This window comes from Mus caroli, chromosome 1 (assembly GCF_900094665.2).
Source record: "Mus caroli chromosome 1, CAROLI_EIJ_v1.1, whole genome shotgun sequence".
Taxonomy (NCBI): Eukaryota; Metazoa; Chordata; class Mammalia; order Rodentia; family Muridae; genus Mus; species Mus caroli.
The window spans coordinates 35371483-35383258 of NC_034570.1; the positions used below are offsets into that span (position 1 = coordinate 35371483).

Sequence of the window (11776 nt, forward strand, 5' to 3'; positions counted from 1 at the left end):
CTCTGTTGTTGCTTCTTCTGACGATTACTTGATGCCAGTCACAATAGAAAAGGGTGATAGAGACATGAACCTCTGCAAGAGCATTGTCAAGTTGTCAACTATCAAGCCAGTCCTTAGCTAGGGACTTAGCAGCCATCTTGGCTATTACATCAACCCTGTGGACATACATTGCTTGTGTTCCTCTAGGTCCCACTGCTCTACGGATGCAGCTTAGATCTGCCAAAGGGAAGCTAGGACATGCTTGCTGTCAGTTTGTTATCACAAAGGTGAATGTTCTTAACTTGGGACAACAGAATAAACCTGTTAGTAAAATTAGGAAGCAGGATAGGGACGTTCACCCTGCACTTGCTTTAGTACCTCAAACTCAAAGCATCATAGCAGTGAAGATGGGAAAATGTGATATCCATTCAGGGGTGTGTGGGGGAAAACAGGCTATGTAAGGTTTGACACTGGCTATAGATCCAGAAATACTCTTTGGTTCTTAGAATGAACCTTGTGGCACTTAGCAGTGAGTCTTAAGACAAGCCTGACAGGAGGTGACCCCTGACCCCTAATGATCCCACCCATGTCTCTGACTGCCACCTTCCATTTCAATCTTATTTGTTTTCCTTCGGTGTCTGCACTGAAGAAGGGATTCTTATTTATCAAGATAGAAGGGTTTCAGTTGACTGATAAAAATACAATCTTGCCACTTTTGCAGTCTAGAATTACCGTCTATCATTGCTCCATGTTTTGATAAAAAATAGCCATATTCTGTTTTAAAATATTTTTTTATTATTCTTTGAAAATTTCAGTGTATTTTTTTTTATCACATTTACCACTCCCATGACTTCTCCCAGGTTTATCTCTGCCTCTCCCCCCACCCAACTAACTGTCATCTTATTTGTATTGCCCAGCCATTCTTGGGTGTGGGACAGCCAGGAGATGGTTGACCTGCCAGGTTATACTGTTAAAAAGACTCTGCATCCTCAATGCCAGCGGCCTGCTACCAATCAGCAGTAGCTCTGCAGCTAGGACTGGGGCTTCTTGCTTCACCTCCACCCTGCTTCCTGCTCTATCCAGTGATTCTCAACCCTGCATGCTAGGTATGTGTTGGGGGATCAAGGGATAATCCAGATAGAGAACAAGCATTATTTTGCTTCTTCAGTGGGCTACTTGAAGGACTTAGGCACATCACTCTTCATGCTGCTCAGCTCACGGCTGAAGCTTTACAAAGATGGCTCCCAGGTCCTCATCTTTTACTTGTCTCTCAAGACTGAGCTGTGCGCTTTCTGCTCTGTGGGCAAGCTATGCTTTCTGAAACATACAGTTCCATGAGAGGCCAGGTTCATAGTATCTCTCTGGGGCTGGAACGTTGTGGGTGGGTGTGTAAGCTCCCTTCACAAACACTCCCTGTCTCTAAAACAAGTTTACACACAACTCCAGGTTAAACTATATGGAGGCAATCTTCATTTATACAGAGACAAACTAATGCAGCCTCAACCTGACACTTCAAACAGGATTAGGGACATTATGCAGAATGTAAAGAACACGACACACACGTTAACCGAACAGATTTAATTTCCCTGAGATTTTACCCCATAAAATGATATAAACACCACTGACCAGACCAGTGGTTGCCCAAGTTTTCTGTGTAAGCAAATCTCCTACACGCTCTTCAAAGTGACCCTCAGCAGGAATATGCTGGGGCTGGAGCATAAGCGTATCCCAGGACGTGATGGTCTAAGGACCGCACTTTGAACAAGACACCAGCTAAAATGAGATGAGAGCAACTGTTTACCAAATAAGAAGGCAGAGCAGAAAAACAACCATCACATTAACAAATCCCCAAAGCCACTAATACAGGGTAACAAGTGTTTCTCTAGATACTGGTGGACCTGGGTTGTCAGTATCTCCACGTGTCTTATCAATTTTAAAGTCTGTTTGTTTCACTTAAAAAATAAAGTGCTATGGTTTTAAGAATACAAACATGGCTTTGATCAGCATTTGAAAGAAAAGTCCACTGTCTTTGAGAGTATAGCCTTGGTAGAAACACTTCTGAAACCTTACTTCATGACATCATACCATCAGTCCAATCATGGTCTCTCTGAGGCTCATCTCCGTGACATTCAGATGCTGTGTGAGGACATGGCACTGGTGCCATGCTTTGGTCCTTTAAGAGTTCTTAGCGCCTGTGTTAAATTCACAGTGGAAACAACTTAAAAGTGGATTGGTTTTCTCACAGCCAGAGAGGAAAGGGATGGCATTCAAGCTAGACTTCCAACAGTCATAAATATTTGAGTTTATCACACATACAACATCTAAAACTATGAAAACACCCTTTTTTTCTGATTTATAAATAGACATTAGAGTTATGAAAATTTAGTGCATTGAAGAACCACTCACAATTACATGTGTGTTAGGTTGAAAATGGGCATCACACACTTAAGAAATAGTCAAGAGGATTATACGGAATGTGGATTTTCGGTCTGTGATCCCAAAAGGTGGGGGACTCTGGAGGGGTTCTCCAAAGCCAAAAGTGACTGAGTCCCAAAGAGGAGAGAAGGCAGTCCTCAAAGTTTTTTGTTCCTGGTGCAGTCTGACCCCTGAGAGGAGGGAAAGATGCTGTACCCCAATTGCACTCAGTAGGTTTAGGGGTCATGTACAGTTAACTATTTATTAAAAACAGTGTAGTCTGCAATTTTTACTTTAATCAAAACTATCATGTGTCAGTGCTCCTCTCCCCTCCATGAGAAATGGCTACCGGGGCTTTAAAGCCCTCAGGTCTGAATTCAGCGAGGTCTGTGTATCTGAATGTCAGGGGATAAGGGCTCAGCATCTGATGTTACCAGGGTTTAAATAAAGCAGATGCGTGGTTGGTCTCTGGGATTTGGGCAGAGAAACTGCTTGGCTTCTGGGGTTATGGAGAGGTGCATTCAAGACAGGTGACCAGTCCATGATTAACACAGAGGCTTCTCTCCACATTCCTTCTCCTACCTCTCTTAGCATGCTGCCTTTCCCTAAGAGCAAATGTTAACTCTACTGTGCCCAGGTGGGAAGAGAAGCCTCTCAGGCAAGCTTCTGACACAGGGCAGCGCTATGCTCAGTCTAAACTTCCTTATCTGCGGCTGACTTCTGATGGGTCTGCTGGCATGCCTGTGCAGACGAGGACCCGGCTCAGCCATGTGGGAATAACTACACTTGGACCACCCACTGTCTCTGAAGTGCCCATCTTTGACCCAGAGTTACCTGATTCTACATCTGCTTCTCCAAGTGGTCCCAATCCTACTCCTGTTTGAGTCTCTCACTCCCGTCCCCACTGATGGGAGGTCTGTTTAGAGTCATGATTAAAATAGCCACCAGGGCTAAAGCAGCACCCAGGCTTGGGGGGCCACAGGGACTGATCTCCTGAGCCACTCCAGAGAGAAGAGGGGCAAGGATGCGGCCCACCGCAGTCACGGACTGGCCCACACCTATGACGGTGCCGCTGGCCTGGGCTCCACCCACACTCAGCTGGAGGTCCGTGATGCAGGTTCTCCCAATGGTGGTGGAGAAGGACAGAAGCGTCGAGGAGAAGACCACCATGGCCATGGAGTAGGTCGTGGAGTAGACCACCAGCAGCAGACAGGTGAGAACATTGGAGTGCAGGAGTACCATGTACGAGTTGTGCTTGTACAGCCGTAGAATGGGTCCCACAGCAAAGCCAGCCAGGGTGCCCAGCGCACTGGTGTAGCTGATGAGGTACCCCGTGGTCTTGGGCCGTACCTCAAAACGCTCCTCCAGGGCTAAGACAAAGTTACTGTAGTACAGCATGACGGCCACACCCATCAGCAAACGCATGAGGAATACATCCCACAGTGCAGAAAAGATCAGGTTCTTCATGTCTTTCAAGGCCAACATGACTTCAACCCAGGGTGCCTGCACTGTCCTCTCACTCCTCCTGGCAGTAGAGGTGGTGGCTGCTCCTCCCTGTAGTGTTCCTTCTGACTTTATGGGTTCTGTGGTGTGCTTCCCATCCAAGCTCCAACCATTGTCTCTCCAAGGTAACAGCCAGACTAGACCTATGGAAAGGGTGAGAGACTTGTTAAGGTGGCCAGTGTGCTGGATTCTCACAGTGGCTCCCAGAGAGGGGCGGTATGAGGATAGGAAGGAGTATTTGTGTTAGATCGATCACCCAAGCCAGCGTGCTGAACTCTACAGTGGCTCCTTGTGTTCGAACAAGTATTTGTGTTAGATCAATTATCTGTGTTTTAGACCAGATTTACTTGGTTGTGTTGAGACCAGCTTTCCCACCACTCCCATGGTTCTGCTGTGGTCTCAGGATCCCAACAATAGACCTTGAGCTCTATTAAAGCTACTGAAACTACATATGAACTAGTCACTGTATTCTCACTGTCTGCTGGCTGCTCTTGTGGGGCCACTTCCTAGCTACACTCTTACATTCACCAACGTATCCTTCTAAAGTATCCACGGTCATTAAATGTATCCACGAGAAAGTTTCTCAACAAGCTTTCTAACTACCTTACTATCTGTCCACTCACCTATCCATCCATCTGTGTGAGCATACACGGTTCCCAGAGTGCTTTTCCAATGTGCTAATGACACCAGAAATACACAAATAAACAAGTCAAAGCCCAGTGAAAAAAACCTGCCCTCATAAAACCCAGACCTAAAAATAGGCTTAGAGAGGACAGGGGTAGGAGGTCCAAAGTCTCCAAATTACTTAAAAATTTGGAAGCTAACCTGGGCTACAATGACACTTGGGTAAACTGCTTCTGTGTAAATTCTCCCTGGTTCCTGCAGCCAGGTCACAAGCTTTGCTAACACACATTAGACTAGGAGACGGAAGACAGAAGAGACGTTCTCATGGTTCACAGGGATATACAGCAAGGCGGGAAATGAGCTTAAGTCTATGAGACACTGAAGTCTAATTTCTTACCAGGAGAAACACAGAGAGAAGGACATGATGGAGCACTAGGATGAGAAATCAGAGGCTTCTCACTCATGCTGGCTACCTGGCCGAGGACCACTGGGAACACCAGGACTCGGCACCTAGCTGAGTCCTTCTCCCACCCCTCTGGTATGCTCCACCTTGCCTCAGGACTGCCCAGATATCTAAAGTGGGAGAAAGAGATCTCTATGATTTAGCCAGTGTAGCTGGGAACACATGCAACTAATTGTATATTTCCTAATACACCCAAGATCACAGGCTCAGGCTGAGGCACTAAACCAAACAGTGCCATGACTGGGATCTAATGATGCAGTCGGTTGCTCTCTAAGCAATACAACCACCACCTTCATCAGAGAAGCTGTGTCCACTCACAAGGATTCATGACATACACGTATGCAATCATGCACGTGTGCCAATAACAGTCAGAAAGGGGAGAGGCTATGAACTTGAGAGTAAGTGTGGGGAATGGGAAGGCTGGGAGGAGTGGTACAGGAGGGGCTGGAGAGCAGAAAGGGAAGGGCCAAGTGATATACTTTAATTAAAGTTTATTTTTAAATAATTTTTTAAAGGGAATTAATCACCATGCAGACATTCCCTCATAGGAGGAGCGTGAGATTCCAGGGCTCCTCCGAAACCATCTCTGTGCAACTCTACTGTAATCACACAAAACATCAAGGAGTGTCAAGGGAGTTCTAGACCATGTAGGCGAGAGCAAGCTGATTAACAGGGTTTACATCTATGTCTCTGTTAGAGGGGAGCATCGGCCTACCGGCTGAACACTTCCCAGTGTGGCTGCTCAGAATCACTTACACTGCTGACAGCAGTCCTCACCCAAGCTCTGTATAAGAAAGCACTATAATCCACTGGCTTCCCAGGTTGAACTTTGGTGTTCACCTTTGCTTCCTTCTTGGAATGTTTTAAGGAGGGGTAGACATCCTTTAGTCTTCCCTGAGAAAGAGGTCTGTCTACCAAGAACCTCCACAGTTGTACTGGCTAGTTATGTGTCAACTTGACATAAGCTGGAGTTATCACAGAGAAAGGAGCTTCAGTTGGGGAAATGCCTCCATGAGATCCAGCTGTAAGGCATTTTCTCAATTAGTGATCAAGGGGGAAAGGCCCCTTGTGGGTGGGACCATCTCTGGGCTGGTAGTCTTGGGTTCTATAAGAAAGCAAGCTGAGCAAGCCAGGGGAGGCAAGCCAGTAAAGAACATCTCACCATGGCCTCTGCATCAGCTCCTGCTTTATGACCTGCTTGAGTTCCAGTCCTGACTTCCTTGGTGATGAACAGCAGTATGGAAATGTCAGCTGAATAAACCCTTTCCTCCCCAACTGCTTTTAGGTCATGATGTTTTGTCCAGGAATTCAAACCCTGACTAAGACAACAGTCATGCTTCTAAAAATATTAAACATTTATCTTTTCTTTTATCATAAACTTGTGTTTATGACCTGGGTGGAGGGGGGTGTGGGTTCAGATCCTGATAGAAGTTATAAAGTGGTTCTATCACATGGACTTCACTTCCTGGATCAGAAATTAACCCAGCATGGAGTGTATTGCTCATTATCATGCCCCAAGGTGAAGGTTCAAACCCCTGAAGCAAAGTGGCATATGATTAAATGGATGGGCAAATAGACAGTCTGCTTGCTTTCTCTCATTTACAAAGGGTTTACTGAGACCTGTCTATGCCATGGTCTCTGGGCAAAGAGGAAGAGTCTCTGAGCACCTAGATCACTCAAGGGTGGCAAAGCACAGAAGGAGGCATTTTTTATTCATCAAATACCGTGGAATACGTCCAGGGACATATGTAGAAGAGAGGTCACCTGGCATAATGCCAGCCCTTGTGCAGTATGTTATAGATTGTAAGCATGATGCCAAAATAGCAACAAAATTTTGGAGGTGCTATAAAAAAATCCTGTTTGTTCAGAATGGCCAGGCAAAGAGAAATGAAGCAAGTGTCTGAAGTGAATGGTGAAAGGAACACTGGGAAAGACAAATGAGAAGAATCTGGGCTGCAGAGGAGGAGTTGGGCAAAGCCTTCCAATAGGTGCCAACCTGCAGGGTGAGGTATAGCTGTGCACGTGGGAGAGAGAACATGAACTGCCTGTCACTAGGTAGCAGGAGGAATAAGGCCTGACATAAGACTGAATGGGGTCTGTGGCTAAACATGCATAGCTGCTCTCTTTAAAAACAAAAACAAAAGCAAAAACAAAAGCAAAAAAAACCTTCCATACTTTATTGAAAAACTTAACAGATCTAACAAAAATGGAGATGTTTTCATATAGATTATAATAACTAAGATAATATATTATTATCAAACAAAATGATGGAATCAGTCCCTACCTTTTGCCATACCCAAAAATGAACTCAAAATGGATTGAAGATGAATGTCAGACCTAAACACACAATGCTTTGAAGAAAAGGGAGGAAAGCCACTTGTCAGAGCTGGGCTTGGCAGGGGTGTTTCCAGTAGACTATCACAAGGACAGGTAACAAAAGCACACAGGGACAGCAGACCCAGGGCAAGCTGAAAGGCTTCCACACAGCTGGGAAATAGTCTCTGAAGTTAATGGACTATGCAAAGAGTAGGTATTATTTGTAGTATTCAAATCTGATCCAAAGTTAATATTAAGTCAGAGAACTGAGCGAGCCATGGAGCAGAGATGTGGGCACAAAGTCTCACTCCATGTGCAGGATTATTGGTAACTGCTGCTGGCCAGGAGAGGAAGAGTTTGCTCTAGAGGTGTGGCTCTTGGTAAGTCTAACACCCTCCAGTGAATTAACACACTTACAATGAGATTTTGTTGTTGTTTTTTAATAAAATAAAGATATAAACTGGTTGGATATGGGATGCAGAGTGAACCTTGGGTGAGATGAATTTCCTCCAAATACAATGTATGGAATTCTTAAACAATTAAAAAAAACAAAACAAAACAAACAAACAAACAAAAAAACAGAAAAGAAACCTATTTTATCTAAAGAGTAAGTGTATCCGAGATAGAAGGCTGGAAAAATGTGTCAAAATTTAACATTTCACGCTATTGCCTGACACATTTGTATCCAAAGTATTTCACATTATAACAATTAAATTTTTGTAAATTCTTTTTAAAAGTTAAAATCTGAGTTATGCAAGGTATCCTTCAACCAATAGCAAAAATGCCAAACAAAATAAAGTAAGAGTTAGCAGGACTTGGATGAACATGTCTCCAACAAATGGTCAGCAAAATGGTGCCCAACATCATCACTAGCAAATGGAGTCCAAGTCACAGCCATACTTAGTTGTTACTTCCTCCTCTAGGGGACTACTGAATGACATCAATGCTATGATAAATGAGAAAGCCTGCACAGAATGGATGGGATGTAAACCTGTCCAGTCACCATGAGAGCAAGAGAGAGTGCCCATGGCAGGGATGGTGTGACATGGTTCCCACTCTTGGAACAGAGCCAGCAGGGCATGGGCTTCCACAAGTGTTGATGGTTGCTGGGTATAAGACTTGTTTGTATAAAAATATACATATTTTACTTCAGTCTGGGAGGTGAGCCTGTGTCTATGTTCTTAGCAAAAATGGTAATTGCTATGATCTTCAGTACAGTCCTTAAGGCTGTGGGAAAGAACTCTGAAAACATGAGTTCAAAAATATAAAGTTCTCAAGCTATACGAAATGTAAGGCTGTGATATGAATTATATGAGGGGCTTCACAAACCTCAAAGAATGGAGGCTGCTGCACTATGAGCCAGCTTATCAGAAAGATACAAAGGCAGGCAGATACCTAAATTCAAGGTCAGCCTGGGACAGAGAGAATTTAGGCCCAGGTGTGGTGGGAGCAGTGATGTCAGAGCTAGATTATTTTCTGTGCTTATAAAGGCAGACAGATCTCTGAACCCATTTGCAATGTTAAGAAAAATGTGTTTTCTTTTTTTTCCCCTAGTAGTCAAGGGGCTAAGGTTAAAAAAAAAAAAATGCTGATTGGTAGGATAACCAAAAGGAAACCTGGGATGGATGATTGAATTGATATGTAAATAAAAGACTGGGCTTTGGTCTGAGAGAGCTGAGCTGTCTGGTGATCTTTAGAAAGCTGTCTTGAGCAGAACATAGGCTGTCAGCTTGTACCTACAATTTGGCTCCCAGGGTTTTTTTTTGGGGGGGGGTTGTTGTTTCTGTTTGTTTGTTTGTTGTTGTTGTTGTTTTTATGCCACTTCCAAACCCCCCTTCCTCAGAAACCCCTCTCCAAGCTGAGGCTGGACCTTTGCAAGAGAGGGTCATCAAATTAACTTTCATTCTTGAACAACTCTGATTACTCTATTATTATCATTATTATACTAATGTGTATGTATGTGAGTGGATGTGTTGGTGTGAGTTATATGTGCACAAGTGGGGTCCTGGACTGCTGTCTGGGTTTGTGGTGCTACAGCAGCTAGGGTCTGTTACCAGCAAAGGCCAAGTGGATGTGCCTGTTCGGGACTGCCTCCCAGGGTGTAGAACTGGCCCCACAGCCGGCTTGGCTTCATGGAAGAGCTGGCCCTGAGAGCAGAAGAGCTGACCCTACCGTTCACCAGATGTAGTACTCAGAGAGCAGGGTTCACACAGGGTCCAAGAAGCACAGCAGAGCTTGCTGTGGTTACATGAGTACTTGAGGGCGTTAAGTGTGGGACAGCTAGCTCTGCCACCCGTCTCCTGTGCTGGTTTGAATATGCTTGACCCCAGGAGTGGCACAATTAGGGGATATAGTCTTGCTGAAAGAAGTGTATCACTGTGGGGTAGACTCTGAGACTCCTATGCTCAAGCTCCATCCAATGTAGAACACAGCCTCCTCCTCCTGGCTGCTTGCAGAAGCCAATCACCTTCTACTGCCTGCAGATCAAGATGTAGACTGCTTGGCTCCTCCAGTACTATGTCTGCCTGGATGCTGCTATGCTTCCTGTCATGATCATGATGGGCTAAACTTTGAAACTGTATGCCAGCCCCAATTAAATGTTTCATGTGTAACAGTTGCCTTAGTCACGGTATCTCTTCACAGCAATAAAACCCTAAGAAATCTGCTATGTAGTGCTATGGGCAAGAGAAAGATGCCCTCACCTATCCATTGCCCTCGCCTCCTGCAGTGGGTGGGAGAGCTGGCCCTGCCCCTCACCTGCTGCAGCATTCAGAAGAGTGGACCCTGCACTTTATCTGGCCAGCACCATAGAGTTGGCCCTGTAACTGCAGGTGAGCCATCCCCAAGGGTGTGAGACCAAGAAAGCTGTCTTAGCCCCCTGACTGCTGCAGCACTCGGTTGAATAGGCTATGTAACTCATCTGGGTAGCACAATAGAGCTGGTCCTGATGACTTGGATGGGGCTAGAGAGTTGGCTCTGCCATTGGCAGTTGTGGTATTAGATGAGCTAGGCAGGCTAGTGCTGGAGAGCTCACCCTGGTGGTAAGGGTGCTGGAGAGCTGGCAGGCTGACCGGCTCAGATACCTCCCAGGCCCAAATCCAGGGCTTTGACTTAGACTTAACATCTACCCTGAACTGCTGGAGCCTATGAAGAAGCCAGTTCTACAGAAAGATCCAAAGCTGTAGGATCTCCATGATACAGGGCAACAAGAGGATATTCAAAAGGAGTCCCAGTGAATCCCAGTACTGACAGCTTAGCAGAAGCTAAAACCAGACCAGGGCTCAAGCTAGACCAGCAATTCATTGCAATAAACATTTGTAAATAAATATACAAAGAAGTATAGACAAAAGGGTGCACTGTGAGTTACACTGTGACACATTACAGCTTCCATACTGAGATCTTTTTTCTTTTTATGGGGGAGGTTGCAAGGGCAGAGGGCAGGTAGGGAGAGCAGGTGGATGGGGTACATGATGTGAAACTCACTGAGAACGGGTAAAATGTTATGAAGAATTGCAAGAAGATAGACTTGGGTAGACTTGTGAGTTTTAAGTATACGTGCCCAACAGTGAACTCACCAGCATTGAGCAGGAAGACAGAGCAGCAAATGAAGGCTGTCACATAGAACCCACCGTCCAGTTCAGTCAGATAACCACCAACCACAGGGCCCAAGATGAAGCCTATGCCCGAGGCTGTGTTGAACTGTCCCAGGACAAGTGGTCTCTCCTTCTCTGTGACCAGGTCAGAAAGCAGTGCTCTGGAGATGGAGAGGGTGTGTTTAAAAACACCTGCAAGGGAGAGGAGATGTGCTCTGTAACTTTCAGAACTCCAAAGGAGCAGACCCCTCTGGGCTGCTCTTCATCCCTGAGCCAAATGGAGTTCTTGTTTCCATTTTCTCTGAACCACTACGGCTTGCAGGACTTGCCCTGTCATTAATGGACCCCAAAGACAGCACAATTATGTGGCTTGTCACATTTAGCATTGAGTGCATTAGACTTCAGCTTACCCATATCTCATCTTGACACCCCAACATTCTTTGTCATCCGAATGAAATTCCTAGTGGTTATTAGGTCTCAGGCAGCACAACTCTCCAGAAATGACCTCAATGCGAACTACAGAGGGATTTCTGGACTTTCAATAAACCCTAGCATCCCTCAGGAATGTGTGAAACTGAAGACAGTTCCCATCTGCGAAAGGAGTCATTTCTCTCAGCTCTGGCAGAAGGGAGAGATGGCTACCTGTGGTTGCATATCGAAGCCCATGCTGGCCTCAAGCCTCCCTCAGTATTACAAGCACTGGTTATACATCTCCAATTCCATGTGAGCATCCTAGCTCTCTTCAGCAGCCTCACTTCCCTCCTTTTTATAACTCAAGGTTTCCCCAATGCTCACTGTTCGTTCATTTGTTTTCTCTCTCTCTCTCTCTCTCTCTCTCTCTCTCTCTCTCTCTCTCTCTCCTTACTCTCTCTCTCTCCTTACT

General features: G+C 45.3%; 1 protein-coding gene across 5 annotated transcripts in view; it reads right to left on the reverse strand.

Annotated features, from left to right (window-relative positions):
• Positions 1-796: 796 nt before the first annotated feature.
• Positions 797-11776, reverse strand: part of Mfsd9 (major facilitator superfamily domain containing 9) — a 19457-nt gene continuing 8477 nt past the window's right edge. For 4 of the 5 annotated variants that reach the window (XM_029482467.1, XM_029482457.1, XM_029482469.1 and 1 more), the window contains 2 exons: positions 10876-11085; positions 797-4040 (listed from right to left, as the gene is read on the reverse strand). In XM_029482467.1, the coding sequence (XP_029338327.1) occupies positions 3265-4040; positions 10876-11085 (986 nt within the window). In that variant the 3' untranslated portion in view covers positions 797-3264. The remainder of the gene's footprint in view (positions 4041-10875; positions 11086-11776) is intronic. The other variant, XM_021165803.2, reaches the window with a different exon arrangement.